The sequence below is a fragment of the Piliocolobus tephrosceles genome, chromosome 21, assembly GCF_002776525.5.
Source record: "Piliocolobus tephrosceles isolate RC106 chromosome 21, ASM277652v3, whole genome shotgun sequence".
In the NCBI taxonomy this organism is placed as follows: domain Eukaryota; kingdom Metazoa; phylum Chordata; class Mammalia; order Primates; family Cercopithecidae; genus Piliocolobus; species Piliocolobus tephrosceles.
In genome coordinates this window covers 15276721-15295332 of record NC_045454.1, presented here as the reverse complement: position 1 = coordinate 15295332, position 18612 = coordinate 15276721, and the positions used below count along the sequence as shown (strand labels likewise).

Here is an 18612-nt window from a genome sequence, read left to right as displayed (position 1 = left end):
TTTTTTTTTTTTTTTGAGGCAGAGTCTCGTCGCCCAGGCTGGAGTGCAGTGGCCTGATCTCAGCTCACTGCAAGCTCCGCCTCCCGGATTTTTACACCATTCTCCTGCCTCAGCCTCCCGAGTAGCTGGGACTACAGGCGCCTGCCACCTCACCCGGCTAGTTTTTGTATTTTTAGTAGAGACGAGGTTTCACCATGTTAGCCAGGATGGTCTCGATCTCCTGACCTCGTGATCCGCCCGTCTCGGCCTCCCAAAGTGCTGGGATTACAGGCTTGAGCCACCGCGCCTGGCCAATTTTTTTTTTTTTATATTTTTAGTAGAGACAGAGTTTTGCCATGTTGGTCAGGCTGGTCTCGAACTCCTAATGTCAGGTGATCCTCCTACCTCAGCCTTCCGAAGTGCTGGGATTGCAGGCATGAGCCACCACACCCAGCCATTGACTGCCATTTTGATTTAGCTGGATTCACGACAGGCCACCTGGCCACCTTCCCCACACACCTGTGTCCTACCCCACATGGAGTCAGGGCAGAGCCAATCACCGGGCAAGCTGGGAGTAGAGCAGGGAGCAAAGTCTGAGCCGCTCATTGCTGATGAAGAGCATTTCCTTCTCTCATTTAGGGAAAGCTAATGTGAGCCTGTTTTAAAACCTCACATATTCCTTATATCTCATGGAGTAGGTAAAAGAAGGCCAAGAAGTTACAGAGAGGGACATGTCAGTGACAGAAGCAACTTGACCTTGAGGATCCTTTCTGCTTCCCCCTCTGTGAAGCCCCTCCTGCTACATGGGGCTTTCTGGGACTGAGAGAACCCCCTCCCCACATTCCAGGCTGGACCTAAGTTCAGCTGTGAGAAATCAGAAAAACAAAGGGAAGAGAGTTGGCAGAGATGAATTGAGAGGGTTCAGGGGAGAATTTGGACTTGTTTTGCCCGTTGGATACAGGCTGGAAAAGAAAATTTCTTCTCTGCTCCTATTTGAAAACCAGAGAGCTTGTACCCCAGAGCTTAGTGTCGATGCCCCAGGGATTACTTACCAGAGACTATGATTGTCTTGATTGTGGTCCTGTTGTGGCCAGTGACTGAGTTATTGGCGTGGCAGGTATAGGATCCACTATTATTCACAGTGATGCTGGGGATAAACAGCTCTTGTGCATTTTGCTGGAATGTTTCATTAATAAGCCAGGAATATTGTGCAGGTGGGTTAGAGGCCGCAGAGCAGGAGAGGTTGAGGTTTGCCCCTGGACGGTAATAGGTGTCTGAAGGGGAAATGGTGGGGGTGTCCGGGCCATCTGGAGCAAAGAAAATAAAGCCACTGGTGATGTCATCAGAGGGAAGGGGAAGCTCCTGGTCTGGAGAAGGGCCACAGTGTTCCTCTCTACCAAGTCACAACCCTGGAGTCCCAACCAAACCTCCGCTGTGTCCACTGAGTCTGGGTCTGAGACATTCACCTGTTTCTTCCATCACAGGCTGCAGACCCTGAGCCTCCCAGGACAGGAGCAGCCCCTCCCCTCCTATTCTTGGTCCAGGCTGGGACTGCCCAGGTTTGCTTGGGACAGGAAGTCATGGCCAGCCTGGGTGTCCAGAGTTAAGGGTCTGCGTCCTTAGACCTGAGAGGGACTGAGAGGCCCAGCCTCTGGGTGCGTGGATTTGGGCTGGCGGCCTGGGCCACAGAGGAACAGAAAATACTCACAGATGACATTCAAGGTGAGTGGGTCACTGCGGTTGGCACTCACTGGGTTCTGTGTTTCACACTCATAGGGTCCTGTGTCATTCCTTATGACACTGAGTAGAGTGAGGATCCTGTTGCCATTGGAGAGCTGCAGACTGGAACTGACTGTGAGGCTCTGATTGTTTACCCACCACAGATAGGTTGTGTCTTGAGTCTCAGGTTCACAGGTTAAGGTCACAGCATCCTTGTCCTCCACGGGGTTGGAGTTGTTGATGGTGATGTAGGGCTTGGGCAGCTCCGCTGTACAGATAACAGAGAGAAGATTGCCCTGTGTGGCACCTTTGATTCCTCCACAGGCATTTTTCTTTTCTCTCTTTTTTTTATGGAGATGGAGCCTCGCTCTGTTGCCTAGGCTGGAGTGCAGTGGCGTGATCTCAGCTCACCGCAACCTCCACCTCCTGGGTTCAAGTAATTCTCCTGCCTCAGCCTCCCAAGTAACTGGGATTACGGGCACATGCCACCATGCCCGATGGGCTTTCACCGTGTTGCCCAGGCTGGTCTCGAACTCCTGAGCTCTGGCAATCTGCCTGACTCGGCCTCCCAAAGTGCTGGGATTACAAGTGTGAACCACTGTGCCTGGCTGGGCATTTTTCTTTCTTTCTTTTTTTTTTGAGGCGGAGTCTCGCTTTGCTGCTGAGGCTGGGGTGCAGTGGCACGATCTCGGCTCACTGCAACCTCTTCTTCCCGGGTTCAAGTGATTCTCCTGCCTCAGCCTCCTGAGTAACTGGGTCTACAGGTGCATGCCACCATGCCCGGCTAATTTTTTGTATTTTTGGTAGAGACGGGGGTTTCACTGTTAGCCAGGATGGTCTCGATCTCCTGACCTCGTGATCTGCCCGCCTCGGCCTCCCAAAGTGCTGGGATTCTGGCCGGGCATTTTTCAGAGTTGGTATCTCCCCACCTCTGAGCCAACCTGAGTCTTTAAAAGCCCACGGCAAGTGTGAGTTTCACAAGATAGATGCACAATGATCTGAGGGCTCAGAGACCGTGAGGCCGCCTGCTTTGTGTGACAGAAGCACAGACTTTCTCAAGTGTGAACTGAGCAGCAGTGTTGGGTTGTGGACAGACCCAGGACTGGGAGTCATAGCCCCCGCCACTTCTGGTCTTTCCCAGACTGGCTGATGACTGCCTGGCCCACCTGTGGGTCCTCACCTGGAACGTGCAGGTGCTGGCTCCCTTCCAGCTTCACAGTCCTACTTTGCCCCACTAGGTGTGTTTTCTCTGCAGCTTCCCTGTCTAAGGACATCCTAGAGATGGGTAATGATGGGACTTCCCATTGTCCTTAAACCCTGAGGATACTGTGCAGCCTGGCCTGGGACTCTGCGTTTCAGCAGAAATAACACAGGGAACACCAGGGGCAAGCCTGAAGGTCAGCTTGGTTGTCAGGCAGTGGAACCACAAGGTGGGGCAGTTTTTCCCAGGTGTTTAATGATGACTGACTTGAGCCAGTGACTCCTAAAGATAGAGCAGAGTCCAAGGAATGATCTAGAAAAGAGTGAGGGTGACAGGCAGGAGCTGCCTGGATTTAACAGCATAACTATGTTCCTTGACTTTAGTTTTTAATGTCCCTTCTCCCCCTGAAAAGGGCAAGTGACAGCACTGTGGATCTTTTCTGAAATATGTGGGTTTTTTGCAAATGCAGAATAACTGACTAGTAGAATGGAAGGAGCATGAACTTGCTGAAAATCTGACCCTCATGGACCGTGTGTGTTTGGTAGATCTGGGATATAAATTTGAGAAGTTAGATTATTCCATTTGTGAAAATTGTTATTAATACTCTGGATCTAACACCAACTACTAAGAGGAATATTTCTCTAGAGAGCGTGATAAACTCTTAAACCAAGCTCTGAAGTCCGTTAGGATCATGTTATGATCAAAGAAAGATGCTGAAGTCAGTTTGAAATCAGTGACTCCCTGGGTAGAAGGGACTCCTGGGTCCTGTTAGGAAGACAGAACTTGTCAGAAAGGATATCTGAGGGTTCTCAATTGCATTAAGAGAGAAACGATGCCGTATGAGGAGAAGTGATGTATGTTATGTTAGTAAATTTAGAAAGAGTTCTATGTTACAAATTCCTGTGGAAATTCAGGTAAAAAGAAGAGGAACCCAAAACAGTCATGTGAAATACTTTCTTCATTTTCTCTCAACCTCAGGAAACACAACTAGAGTTTGACCAAATTCATCCAAATTGGGCAGAGTCTTAAGTGAGACACTAGTGGCTAATGCATCTCCCTGTCCGAGAGATCCCACCTTATGACAGTGGTGTCATCATGAAGACAGATATATGTGGAATGGGCAGCAAACCCATCAGACAGCACCTGCCTGGACAGCTCCACCTGGGGAAGGTCCCAGGAACCAGTAGAGGATGTGAGCCCACAGCAGGACAGGGATGGAGTTGGGAGTCAAATGGGTGAAATGAGCCCATGGGCTTTGGGGACTGCAGACTTGTCCTTCTGCCTCTGATCCCCTGGTGAGTCAGTGTAGAGAGTGCACGGAGGAGTCGCTCATCCCTGTCCTGTGGCCTGTTCCGGGACTCATGTTGGCCTCATTGAGGGAAAGAGCCCTGGATGGGAACACAGTGGAAGCTCGTTCTCCTGGTGAGCTGGGGACAGTGGCTTGTGATGGACCTGGCAGGGGCGGCTGCTCCGGGTTGATTTCTGTGCCTTTCCTACTGCCACCTCCTTTCCTACTGCCAGGAGGTGGGCCTGGCCACAGTGTGAGCAGGAAGGGAATAGGACAGTCAGCCTTGTAAGAGGGAGTGTCTGGAAAGGCCTAAGGGTGGAGGAAACTGTGCAGTTCAGCTGGGATAAAAGGAGAAGAAAATGAGGACATGGAGGAGCAGAGAGAGAGTCAGAGATGCCCATGATAGTGAGCAGTGGGGGCTACAGTGACCTCAGAGACCCCAGCAACCAGGAGCCTTTGGTGTCCCAGAACCAAGTCCAGGGAGCGCTGAAAACCTTCCCACAGCCGAGCAGCCCCAGAGAGTCACATGAAATGTGGTACTTGGGGTGGCTTTAGGGGCAGACAGTCAGGGGATGGAACATGGGTCTCAGTCCCTGGAAGGATGGGGAGCTGGCATGGCAAGAACCTCCCAGGATTCTGCAACCAGATCTAATCTCTAAAGAGGTTATGGATCATTCAATCATTCATTCATTCATAAGAGAACTACTGAGCGAGTGTGTGTTTCTTGTTGGGCCCTGGCTGGTACAAAGTGTGAGTGGGGAGAGAAAGCAAAGTCCTTTCCTTTATCCTCCTGTGGGAGTGACACCAACACATCAGGAAACACAGGATTTCAAGTCCAGGGAGCAGAGGTGTGGGTCTGAGGGGATAGGCCTGAACTTTTTTTTTCTTTTTTTGAGATAGAGTCTCGGCTGGGCACGGTGGCTGACACCTGTAATCCCAGCACTTTGGGAGGCTGAGGTGGGTGAATCACGAGGTCAGGAGATCCAGACCATCCTGGCTAACACAGTGAAACCCTGACTTTACTAATAAAATACAAAAATATTAGGCGGGCACGGTGGCCCGCGTCTGTAGTCCCAGCTACTCCGGAGGTTGAGGTAGGAGAATGGTGTGAACCTGCAGTGAGCTGAGGTTGCGCCACTACACTCCAGCCCGGGTGACAGAGCGAGACTCCGTCTCAAAAGAAAAAAAAAAAAAAAAAAAGAGATAGAGTCTTGCTCTGTCTCCCAGGCTGGAGCACAGTGGCACGATCTTGGCTCACTGCAACCTCTGCCTCCTGGGTTCACGCGATTCTCGCACCTTAGCCTCCCAAGTAGCTGGGATTACACACCACCATGCCCGGCTAATATGTTTTTGTATTTTTAGTAGAGATGGGGTTTCACCATGTTGGCCAGGCTGGTCTTGAACTCCTGACCTCAAGTGATCTGCCCATCTTGGCATCCCAAAGTGCTGGGATTACAGGTGTGAGCCCCCACGGCTGGCCCAGGCCTGAACATTTCTGACACTGACTCTAATTGTTGAATAAGTTCCAGAATAAAACTTGGTTAATTCTCCATTTGATCTCACTCCCCAGACCAGGATCTCTCCTCTGGGCTGCAGATGCCTAAGAAGAAAGGAACTGAACCATCTCTGGTATTGGGGTCCACAGATGCCAAATAAGGCCCCTGGAGTAGAGGAAAAGTTGAGGCTGTGGTGGAAGACACATCTCCTGTAACTGATTTGCCAGTTATGGTCTGTGTGACCTTGATATAGTGACTGTATTTATTGCCATGTGGCTCAGTTTCCCCTCAGACCTCAGAAAAACAGTATAAATGGTTAAAGGTTTTGGCTTGTCTTGTGTCTGTGAATTAACGTTAAAATATTTGTAATTATTTGACCTCAGCTCGGCATAGGGGAGCTGCCCAAATAAACAATCTTTTTTTTTTTTTTTTTTTTTGAGACAGAGTCTCGATCTGTCACCCAGGCTAGGGTGCAGTGGTGTGATCTCAGCTCACTGCAACCTCCGCCTCCCAGGTTCAAGTGATTCTTCTGCCTCACCCTCCTGAGTAGCTGGGATTACAGGCACGCGCCACCACGCCCGGCTAATTTTTTTTGTATTTTTAGTAGAGATGGGGTTTCACTATGTTGGTCAGGCTGGTCTTGAACTCCTGACCTCATAGTCTGTCCGCCTCGGCCTCCCAAAGTGCTGGGATTACAGGCGTGAGCCACTGCGCCTGGCCACAGCATCTATTATTGTTGGATTCTGTGAGAGTGCCTCTCAGCCTGATCCCTGGTGGACAAGGAGCTTTCAGGAGCATCCTGTCTCCTCTGTTCCTCCTCCTGGGGATGCTGCACTTCCTATGGCATCTCCTAAGCCCCCAGGGCAGTTGGCTGATGGCCTGGGGAGCTTGTGCATCTGTCCTCTCCAGGCCAAGACTAAGGTGAAGGATGAGGCTCTGTCCTTGCCCAATTGAGGCTCTAATGCCTGAACCCTGGCTGGTTACCAGCTCCAGGAGCCACAGCCCTTGGATAACTCAAATTCTTGTTCCCAGTCAGCCCGGCCCAGGAGGCCACAATCTAGCACTAGCCCAGGCTTCTCAGGGTCACCAGGAGTCGAGAACCTTGGGATAGTGTTTTGGAGCAGAGGATTCCCAGGGCTGAGCTTATCTGTGAGGATCCCAGAAGGCCCCTCAGCTCAGACCCTGACTGAGTCCTACTGGGTCTTTCTTAGGGACATGTTCACCAGGAGGGTCCCAGGGGGCTCCCCTCGATAAGTTACTCACATCAGACTGTCCTTCCTCTGAAGCAAGTGTCTGCAGAATCAGGACTCCTGAGTAAGAAATTTGATATTTTGGTGTCTATCCCTTAGTGTGTGTCCTGCACTAAATGCTCAAACCTTAACGTGGGGTGTAATGCAGAGGGGGATGCAGGCACAAACCAGGCCTGACAATCCCGTGTATGTGAAGTAGAACTAACCCCCTATCACCCAGAGGTCATGGGGAATCACTCACGATATACCCGGAACTGGCCAGTTGCTTCTTCATTCACAAAATCTTCCTTTATGACTTGTATGGTGTAGGATCCTGTGTCATTCTGGGTGACGTTCTGGATCAGCAGGGATACATTGGAGTATACTGTCTCTCGACCGCTGTGTGCGGGCCCTGGGGTAGTTCGTTGAGTTTCCATTACATATGCTACAATTAGACGTTTGGCATCTACTCTTTCCCCTTTGTACCAGCTGAAGCCTAAAGTATTCTGGGGCAGATTGTGGGCAAGTAGAAGAACCTCCTTCCCCTCTGTGACATTGAACGGCCTGGATTCAATAGTGAGCTGGGCAGTGGTGGGCGGGTTCCAGAAGGTTAGAAGTGAGGCTAGGAGAGAGGAGAGAGCATCGGTCAATATTGGGATCTATGCATTAGGGTGGAAAAACGGGGCCCTGGGTCCTGAGCAGGTCTCTTCACCCCTCCACTTTGGAGTGTGTGTGTCCTACTGGGTCAAGGACAGCAGTGTGACTCCCATTCCCTTAGTGCCTCTGACCTTGTCATTTCCCTGGAATGCTCTTCCCCAGGGATCTGCATGGCTCCCTCCCCACTGCCCTCAGATCCTGCTTACATCAGGGTGTTCTTGGGAGATCCTTTCCCTGACATCTCCCCTAGAGACCCTGGGTCTTCTCTTTCTGACCTTTTTGTGCTCTGTTCCCTCCAGGGCTCTTGTCTACCCCTGGCCTCACATTCTAGATCTCTTTGCGTGTCTGTCTTCCCCACTCATGAGAGCGTGAGCTCTGTGACGGCAGGGATTTCTGTGATGTTGGCTGCACCCCAGTGCCTGGGACAGGCTGCAGACTCCTGTGGATGAGCTCCTGAGCATTCCCAGGGCCTTTCACGTCCTGGGGTTTATTTGCCAATATCTGAGGTTGGTGGCTCAGGGCTCTGTTTAATGCCCCTTTTAAAATGTTTTCCTTAATTGTCACGCTGACTTAAATTGTGATTATTGTCATTAGTTTTTGAAATTTATTGTTCATTGATGATTCACTTGGAAAAGGTAAAAAATGGGAGATCGTTTCTTCACTAACAGTTTCAGATCACTGAGACTTTCCTTTTATGATCTCTATCCCTCTTTCATGGCCTCTCTTCTATTTGGCTCCAAGAGAAGCCCTCTCTCCCCTCATAGAGCCCCATCCTCCCCAGAGGACCCTAGCCATTCTCTGTGCACCCTCCTTCCGCCCCTTCCCAGGGAGTCCTCCCCTCACCTGTGAGCAGAAGCCCCTGCCAGGGGACACGCACTCTGTGAAGTGGGGTTGAGAGGTGCCCCATGGTGTCTGCTACTGGCCCTGTCTTCATCTGTGGAGGAGAGCTTGGGCTCCAGGAACGCTTCGTGCAGGGCTGCTGTGACTGTCAGCTCTGCTGTTTTCTACCCTCTCTGCTGAGCCTCCTCCCTGGGGCCCGGACCTTTGTCTGATGATGTGTGCTGGGGCGGGGTTTGCCCAGGAGGCTCTGTTTCTTCTCCTCTCGTTCCTGCCCCTTTGTCCTTACTTTCTCTTTCCTTTCTGTCTACATTTTGGTTTCCCAGACCACACTTTGAGAATCAAGGCTGACGGGACCTCTGTCTTCATCAAGGGAGGAGGATCCCCCCTCTCCAGCACTGACCTCTATTGTGTCCTGGCTATGGGTCTGTCAGTAGCACACAGAAAACCCTGGCATATCCAAATGTGGTAATTATTTTCTTTGCGACACAGTGAACTTCCAGGTCTCCCCATGCTCTCCAGTGCTCTGGGAAGGTAGGAAGACACCCAGCAGGAAGGTGACAGAGGTGGCTCTGGGGGATGGAAAGGGGCTCACTGGGGTATGACTGGGGAGGGACCAGCCTTCTGTCTCTAGTGTCACCAGCCTGGCCTCTGACCCAGGGACAGAGACCCAGGCCCAGGGGTCTCAGGTGGAGCTGCAGCTCCTGGATATGGAGGGGAAGGTGTCCTGTGGGTCCTGCGAAGAGAGGACTGTGATGACTCTGGGTGGCTCTGGGCTCTACTGTCCTTGGGGAAGGCTTCAAGGGGACCCTCCCTCTCCGTGTCTGTTGGCTGAGCTGAGGCTCAGGGTCTGTCCATGTTCTCCCTGACCATCCTGGGTAGTCTCTGTCCTCTGCGAGGCTGGTTGTCTTGTGGTCACCGCACCTTCCCCACGGGTGGTACTAGGAGGGAATGGGGAGATGCACAGGGACCCCTCACAGAACAGGGTCCTCAGAGGACCCAGGAAGGGACAGAACAGGTACATGGGAGGGCCAGGAAGGGTGTTTTGGAGCAAGGGATGGAAAGTGGGCTCTACCTTCACCTCCTTAGCAAAGCCTGGCTCATGACCAGGGGAATCTGTTTCCTGAGTTTTGTCTGTGTGCAATGTCTCCCCCTGGAGGGCAAGATGAGACCTGCAGCCTTGTCAAGGGCCACCCCAGGGAGGCTGACCAGGGTCCACATGATGTGAGCTGGCCCTGACCTGTGGGCAGACGTGGGCTCTGACCTCCAGGCTTCAAGGTCAACTCACCCCAGGTCCTGTTCATTCAGGGTCCCCAGGCTGCCCAGGTCCATGCAGTGCAGGATGAGCCCAGGGAGAGGATATGAGTTGTCCAGAGGACTTCTGTCAAGATTCGAGAGAACTGTCCACCAGGGGAATGGGCTGCCTCAGAAGGAGCCATCTGTCCCCGAGGTTTGAAAAACAAAAACAAAAACAAAACAAAACCAAACAAAAAAACAAAGGCCTAGTGAGGTGTCTCTGGGGGCTTGAGAATGAAATCTTGTCACGTGTGGCAACATGAATGGAACTGGGCTAGGAACAGAAAGTTAAACACCACATGTTCTTACTAATATATGGAACCTAAAACCAGTTGATCTCATGGAAGGAAAAGGTAGAACAGAGGATACCAGAGGCTGGGAAGGGTAGAGGAAGGGAGGGACAGGGAAAGATGTATTAAAGGATATAAAATTACAGCTAGATAGGCCGGGCACAGTGCCTCATGCCTGTAATCCCAGAACTTTGGGAGGCCGAGGCAGGTGGATCATGAGGTCAAGAGATAGAGACCATCCTGGCCAACATGGTGAAACCCCGTTTGTACTAAAAATACAAAAAATTAGCCAGGCGTGGTCGCAGGCGCCTGTAATCCCAGCTACTTGGGAGGCTGAGGCAGGAGAATCATTTGAACCTGGGAGGCAGAGGTTGCAGTGAGCCGAGATTGCGCTGTTGCATTCCAGCCTGGCGACAGAGTGAGACTTTGTCTTAAAAAAAAAAGAAAAAAAACACAGCTAGATAGGAGGAGGAATAAGTTCTAATGTTCTATACCACTGTAGGATGACTACAGTGTTTTTTTTTTTTTTTTTGAGACAGGATCTGGAGTACACTGCAGCTTCAACCCCCTGCAATCAAGTGATACTCCTGCCTCAGTCTCCCATGTAGCTGGAACTATAGGTGCACGCCACCACGCCTGGCTAATGTTTTGTTTTATTTTTCAATTTTTTTTTTTTTTTTTTTTTTTAAATAAAGAGACAGGATCTCACTATGTTGCCAAGGCTGGCCTTGAACTCCTGAGCTCAAGTGATCCTCCCACCTAGGCCTCCCAAAGTGCTAGGATTACAGGCATGAGCCACCATGCCCAGCCAAGTGTTTTGATTTTTTTGTAGAGACTGATCTCATTATGTTGGTCAGGCTGGTCTCGAACTCCTGGGCTCACGCAGTCCTCCCGTCTTGGCCTTCCAAAGTGCTGAGATTATAGGTGTGACCCACCGCAACCGGCCTGACTATAGTTAACAATAATATATAGTTCCAAGTAGCTAGAAAGAGGATATTGAATGTTCCCAACACAAAGAAATGTTAAATGTTTGAGATGATGAATATGCTAATCACCCTGACCTGATCGCTATACCTTATATGTATCACTTCGCTATGGACCCATAAATATGTATAATGATTAGGTGTCAATTAAAATAACAATTAAAAAAGTCATTTAGAGCTAAATCATGATGTGAAATGTTGTTTTCTTACCTCTCATCTCATGACAAACAACACTTGGCAATGGCAAAATATCCTCAGGAGCTGCGGCTGTGTGCTTTAGCGCACAGACCAGTTTGTTTGTGAGAATGTGTCACCTAATGCGAGTGAACCTACATGAGATCATCACCCTTCCTGGGGGACCTCAGAGAAGGTCTGAGAACCGCTAGCTCAGTTGTGTGGAGGAGGTTGCAGGCGAGTCACTTGCTGGAAGGAAGGCCTGTGGGCCAGCTTGAGGAGGAATCCATTTGTGGAGGCCACTGGATGGGGCTACCTGGGCCTGGGTGAAGAGGGCCTGAGGGCACAGGACAGGGGGAGAGAGAAGGTGGTGTGCATCCTCATGCCGGCAGGTGCTTCAAATGTCTCTTCATTCGTTCATGGCAGGCAACTCACACTTTAACAAAGCAACTCAGCAAATAACATGAGGATATTGGCTGGGTGCGGTGGCTCATGTCTGTAATCCCAGCGCTTTGGGAGGCCGAAGCAGGTGGATCACCTGAGGTTAGGAGTTCAAGACCAGCCTGGCCAACATGGTGAAACCTCGTCTCTACTAAAAATACAAAAATTAGCTGGGCATGGCGGCAGGCACCTGTAATCTCGCAGCTACTCTGGAGGCTGAGGCAGGAGAATCGCTTGAACCCAGGAGGCGGAGGTTGCAGTGAGCCAAGATTGCACCATTGCATTCCAGCCTGCGTGACCAGAGCAAAACTCAGTCTAAAAAAAAAAAAAAAAAAGATTTTTTTCTACTTAGTTCAAGTTCCTAAAAAGGTCTCCAGATTGTCAGATTCCCCTGGAAGCGGGTCAGGGAATGGTCCCCAGTAAGAACTATTGAAATACATTAACAAAAATAAAGACAGATAGAATAGCTAAAACAATCTTGAAAAAGAAAATTGGAGGACTCACCTTTCTCTTTCTTTCTCTGTCTTTTTTTTTTGAGACTGGAGTACAATGGCACGATCTCGGGTCACCTCAACCTCCGCCTCCTGGGTTCAAGTGATTCTCCTGCTTCAGCCCCCCGAGTAGCTGGAATTATAGGCATGCGCCACCACACCCAGCTAAGTTTTTGTATTTTTAGTAGAGACGGGGTTTCTTCATGTTGGTCAGGCTGATCTTGAACTCCCAACCTCAGGTGATCCACCTGCCTCAGCCTCCCAAAATTCTGGGATTCAGGCGTGAGCCACCGTGCCCGGCCAGGACTCACATTTCCTTATCTGAAAACTTACTATGTGGTGGGTACAGTGTGCCTTGCTCCAGTGACGAATGCACTGAAGGCCTTGACTTTACCACAGTGCAATATATCAGAATAGCAAAATATGAATATGCACATATTTTTAAAAAAGAAAATTTACTACAAAGTTACTGTAATCTGAAGAATGTGGAACTGGCATAAAGATACACTTATACCAGTGGATTAGACTTGAGAGTCTGGATGTAAACCCTCACATTTACAGTCACTTGATCTTTGACAAGGGTGCTATGGTTTTTTAGGTGTCAATTTGCCTGGATTAAGAGACACTCTCATAGCTGGTAAAGCCTTGTATCTGGGTATGACTGTCAGGGTGTTTCCTGGAGAGACTGGCATTGGAGTCAGTGAACTCAGTAAGGAAGACCTGCCCTCACTCACTGTGGGTGGGCACCATCCACTTGGTTGAGGGCCTGGATAGAGCACAAAGGCAGAGGGATGGTGAATTCTCTGTCTCTCCTGGAGCTGGGACGCCCTTTTCCTTTTGCCCTTGGGCATTAGAACTCCAGATTCTTTGGCCTTCGGCCACAGACAGAGTACACCATGGCTTCTTTGGTCAGAACTGAACCATGCTGCCAGCTTTCCTGGTTTTCCAGCATGCAACTGGCTAATCATGGGACTTCTCAGCCTCCGTATTCACACGAGGCAATTCCTCTGACAAATTCCCCTTGTATATCTACATCTATTTCTATGTCTACAATTGTATCTCTATCCTGTTGTCTCTCTCTGAGGACCTCAATTAATATAGGTGCCAAGTTAATTGAATAGGGGAAGAAGAATCTTTTCAAATAATGGTGCTGGGACAATTGGATAACCACCTGCAAAGAAATGAAATTTTGGAGCTCTATTTCTCACCATATTCAAAAATTAACTCAAAACAGATTAATGAGTTAAGTATAAGAGCTAAAACCATAAGAAACTCTTAGAAGAAAACACAAGGATAAATCTTTATGACCTCAGATGTGGCAATGGACTTTTTAGATATGACACAAAAACATGAACAACAAAAGGAAAAATAAACTGGACTTTATCAAGATGAAAACCATTTGTACATCAAAGGACATTATCAAGAAGGTGAAAAGATCACCCACTAAATGGGAGAAAAAATTTGCAGACCATTATATGAATAAAGTTTTATGTCCAGAAAATATAAAGAACTGCTACAACTCAGCAATAACAAAACCCCAAAAACCTGATTACAAATGGGCAAAGGACTCCGATGGACATTTCTCTAAATGATACACAAATAGTCAATAAGCACATGAAAAGATACTTAGCATCAATAGTCACTAGTGAAATGCAAATCAAAACCACAGTAAGACCCCACACCGCACATAAAACAATTGCTACAATTCATTTAAAATGTTAAATAAGATATGTTGGCATTATGTGGAGAAGCTGGAATGCTCATACATTGCTGGCAGGATTATAAGATGGCACAGTCACTGTGGGAAACGGTTTGGCTGTTCCTCAAAAAGCTAAACATAGAATTATCATATGAAATAGCAATTTAATTGTTAGGTATATGTCCAAAGAATTGAAAACGGACTCAAACAGATACTTGCATGCGAATATTCATTGCAGCATTATTCACAATAGGTAAAATGTAGAAACAACCCAAGTGTCCATCAACACATGAATGGATAAACAAATACGGTGATACATACAAGAGAATGTCAATCAGCCTTAAAATGGAGTGAAGCTCTGACCATATGCTGCAACATAGATGGACCTTGGAAACATTATGCTAAGTGAAATAAGCCAGAAACAAAGTGACATATGTATATGATGCCATTTATATGAAAAATCAAGAATAGGTAAATTCAGAGACAGAAAGTAGATTAGAGATTATCAAGATCTGGGGGCAGGGAGCAATGGGGAATTATTTTTTTTAATTTTTAATTTTTGTGGGTATATAATAGGTATATATATTTATGGGATACATGAAACATTTTAGTACAGGTATGCACTGTATAATAATCACATCATCGAAAATTGAGTATCCATCCCCTCAAGCATTTATCCTTTGTGTTACAAACCATCCAATTATATTCTTTTTTTTTTTTTTTTTTTTGAGACGGAGTCTTGCTCTGTCGCCCGGGCTGGAGTGCAGTGGCCGGATCTCAGCTCACTGCAAGCTCCGCCTCTCGGGTTTACGCCATTCTCCTGCCTCAGCCTCCTAAGTAGCTGGGACTACAGGCGCCCGCCACCTCGCCCGGCTAGTTTTTTGTATTTTTAGTAGAGACGGGGTTTCACTGTGTTAGCCAGGATGGTCTCGATCTCCTGACCTCGTGATCCGCCCGTCTCGGCCTCCCAAAGTGCTGGGATTACAGGCTTGAGCCACCGCGCCCGGCCTTATATTCTTTTAGTTACTTTAAAATGTGCAATTAAATTATTGTTGACTATAATCCCCTTGTGCTATTGAATAGTAGGTCTTATTCATTCTTTCTATATATATTTTTTATAACATTAACCATCCCCACCTCTCCCTATCCTGCCGCTGCCCTTCCTAGTTTCTGGAAACCATCCTTCTCTTCTTTATCTCCATGAGTTCAATTGTTTTGATTTTTAGATCCCACAAATAAGTGAGAACATGTGATGTTTGTCTTCCTGTGCCTGGTTTATTTCACTTAACATGATGACCCTTAGTTCCATCCATATTGTTGCAAATGACAGAATCTCATTCTTTTTTTTATTATGACTGAATAATACTCTATTGTGTATAGGTACCACCTTTTCTTCATTCATTCATCTGCTGATGGACACTTAGGTTACTTCCAAATCTTGGCTGTTGTGAACAGCTCTGCAACAAACGTGGGAGTGCAGATATCTCTTTGATATACTGATTTTCTTTTGGGTATATACCCAGCAGTAGGATTGCTGGATTGTATGGTAGTTCTATTTTTAGTTTTTTGAGGAATCTCCAAACTGTTCTTCATAGTGGTTGTACTAATTTACATTCCCACCAACAGTGTACAAGAGTTCCCTTTACTCTATATCCTTGCTAGCATTTGTTATTGCCTGTCTTTTGAATAAAAACCATTTTAACTGGGGCAAGATAATATCTCATTGTAGTTTTGATTTGTGTTTCTCTGATGATCAGTGATGTTGAGCACCTTTTCATATGCCTGTCTGTTATTCATATGTCTTCTTTTGAGAAAGTCTATTCAGATATTTTGCCCTTCTTTTAATTGGATTATTAGATTTTTTTCCATAGAGTTGTTTGTGCTCCTTATATATTCTGGTTATTAGCATTTCTAGTTCTTTAAGATGCATCATTAGGTTTTAGGTTATTTATTTGAAGTTCTTCTCTTTCTTTTTTGGATATAGGCACTTAGAGCTATAAATTTCCCCCTTGGTACTGCTTTCATTGTATCCCACAGGTTTTGTATGTTGTGTTTTCATTATCATTTGTTTTGAGAAATTTTCCAATTTTCTTCTTAATTTCTTTGTTGACCCACTGGCCATTTAGGAGCATATTGTTTAACTTCCTTTTTTTTTTTTTTTTTTTTTTTTGAGACGGAGTCTCGCTCTGTCGCCCAGGCTGGAGTGCAGTGGCGTGATCTCAGCTCACTGCAAGCTCCGCCTCCCGCCATTCTCCTGCCTCAGCCTCCCGAGTAGCTGGGACTACAGGCGCCCGCCACCTCGCCTGGCTAGTTTTTGTGTATTTTTTAGTAAAGACGGGGTTTCACCCTGTTAGCCAGGATGGTCTCGATCTCCTGACCTCGTGATCCGCCCGTCTCGGCCTCCCAAAGTGCTGGGATTACAGGCTTGAGCCACCGCGCCCGGCCTTATTGTTTAATTTCCATGTGTTTGTATAGTTTCCAAAATACCTCTTGTTATTGATTTATAGTTTTATTCCATTGTAGTCAGGGAAGATGCTTGATATTATTTCAATTTTTTGAATGTTTTAAGACTTGTTTTGTGACCTAATATATAGCCTATTTTTGAGAATGATCCATGTACTGAGGAGAAGAATGTGTATTTTGCAGCCATTGGATGCAGTGTTCTGTAAATATCTATTAGGTCCATTTGTTGTATAGTTCAGATTAAGTCTGATGTTTCTTTGTTGATTTTCTGTCTGGGAGATCTGTCTAATGCTGAAAGTGGGGTGTTGAAGTCTCCAGCTATTATGGTATTGGGGTCTACCTCTCTAATATTTGATTTATATATTTGGGTACTGCAGTTTTGGGTGCATATATGTTTATAATTGTTATATCCTCTTGCTGAATTAACCCTTTTATCATTGTACAATGACCTCCTTTGTCCCTTCTAACAGTTTTTGTCTTAAAATCTATTTTGTCTGATATAAGTATAGCTACTCCTACTCTTTTTTTGGTTTCTGTTGGCATGGAATATCTTTTTCCAACCCTTTGATTTCAGTCTATATGTATCTTTAAGGGTGAACTGTGTTTCTTGTAGACAACAGATCATTGTGTCTTATTTTTCAGCCATTCAGCCACTCTATGTCTTTTTTTGGAGAATTTAGTCCATTTACATTCAATGTTATTATTGATGAGTAGGGACTTACTCCTGCCATTTTGTTATTTGTTTTTCTGTTTTTATTTATTGCAGTCTTCTCTTTCCTCTTTCCTTCCTTCCTGTCTTCCTTTTAGTGAAGGTGATTTTCTCTGGTGGTATGCTTTAATTTCTAGCTTTTTATTTTTTGTGTGTCTGTTGTATGGTTTTTGATTTGTGGTTACTATGAGGCTTGCATATACTATCTTAAAACCATTATTTTAGATTGACAACAACTTAACAGTGATTGCATAAACAAACATGCAAAAAGAAAACTAATAAAGACTCTACACTTCAACTTTGTCACCCCACTTTTTAATGTTTTGTTGTTTCTCTTTGTGTCTTATTGTACTGTGTCTTGAAAAGTTAATGTAGTTGTGATTTTTGATTGGTTCATCATTTAGTCTTTCTGCATAAGAGAAGTTTATACACCACAATTACAGTGTTATACTATTCTGTGTGCTTAACTATTACCAGTGCGTTTTGTACCTTTTGGTGATTTCTTCTTCATCATTAACATCCTTTTCTTTCAGATTAAAGAACTCCCTTTAGCAATTCTCATAGGACAGGTCTGGTGTTGATGAAATCCCTCAGCTTTTGTTTGTCTGGGAAGGTCTTTATTTCTCCTTCATGTTTGAAGGATATTTTTGCCTGCTATACTATTCTAGGGTAAAAGGTTTTTCCCTTCAGCACTTTAAATATGCCATACACTCTCTCCTGGCCTGTAAGGTTTCCACTGAAAAGTCTGCTGCCAGATGTATTGGAGCTCCATTGTATGTTGTTTCTTTTCTCTTGCTGCTTTTAGAATCCTTTGATCTTAGGGAGTTTGATTATTAAATGCCTTGAGGTAGTCTTCTTTGTGTTAAATCTGCTTGGTGTTCTATAACCTTCTTGTATTTGAATGTTGATATCTTTCTCTAGGGTTGGGAAGTTCTCTTATATTATTCCTTTGAATAAACTTTATGTGCCTATCTTTTTCTCCATCTCCTCTTTAAGGTCAATACCTTTTTTTTTTTTTTTTCTGGAGACAGAGTCTTGCTCTGTCACCCAGGTTGGAGTGCAGTGGCACAATCTTGGCTGACTGCAAGCTCTGCCTCCTGGGTTCACACCATTCTCCTGCCTTAGCCTCCTGAGTAGCTGGGACTACAGGCTCCCGCCATACGCCTGGCTAATTCTTTTGTATTTTTAGTAGAGACGGGGTTTCACCATGTTAGCCAGGATGGTCTCGATCTCCTGACCTTGTGATCCGCCTGCCTTGGCCTCCCAAAGTGCTGGGATTACAGGTGTGAGCCACTGCATCTGGCCTAAGGCCAATAACTCTTAGATTTGCCCTTTTGAGCCTGTTTTCTAGATCTTATAGATATGCTTCATTTTTTTAATCTCCTCTGTGTTTTCAAATAGCCTGTCTTCAAGCTCATGAATTCTTTCTTCTGCTTGATCAATTCTGCTATTAAGAGACTCTTGCATTCTTCAACATGTCAGTTGCATTTTTTCAACTCTAGAATTTCTGCTTGAGTCTTTTTAATTATTTTAATCTCTTTGTTAACATTTTAATTTTATTTTATAGAGACAGGGTCTCACTCTATTGCCCGGGCTGGTCTCAAACTCCTGAGTTGAAGTGATCCTCTGGCCTCTGTCTCCCAAAGTGTTAGGATTACAG

The 18612-nt window shown here is 46.4% G+C and overlaps 1 protein-coding gene and 1 pseudogene across 7 annotated transcripts in view; both read right to left on the bottom strand.

Annotated features, from left to right (window-relative positions):
* The window catches only part of LOC111553992 (carcinoembryonic antigen-related cell adhesion molecule 1), a 22224-nt gene extending 13614 nt beyond the window's left edge, over window positions 1-8610 (bottom strand). For all 7 annotated transcript variants that reach the window (XR_003306737.1, XR_003306739.1, XR_003306740.1 and 4 more), the window contains exons 1-4: window positions 8413-8610; window positions 7175-7534; window positions 1688-1966; window positions 1032-1286 (exon numbers count right to left, since the gene is read on the bottom strand). Coding sequence is in view for 3 of the 7 variants with exons in the window: in XM_023229215.2 (XP_023084983.2) it covers window positions 1032-1286; window positions 1688-1966; window positions 7175-7534; window positions 8413-8503 (985 nt within the window). In the remaining 4 variants the exon portion in view is untranslated. The remainder of the gene's footprint in view (window positions 1-1031; window positions 1287-1687; window positions 1967-7174; window positions 7535-8412) is intronic.
* Window positions 8611-11357: 2747 nt separating this feature from the next.
* The window catches only part of LOC111554101, a 30709-nt pseudogene continuing 23454 nt past the window's right edge, over window positions 11358-18612 (bottom strand).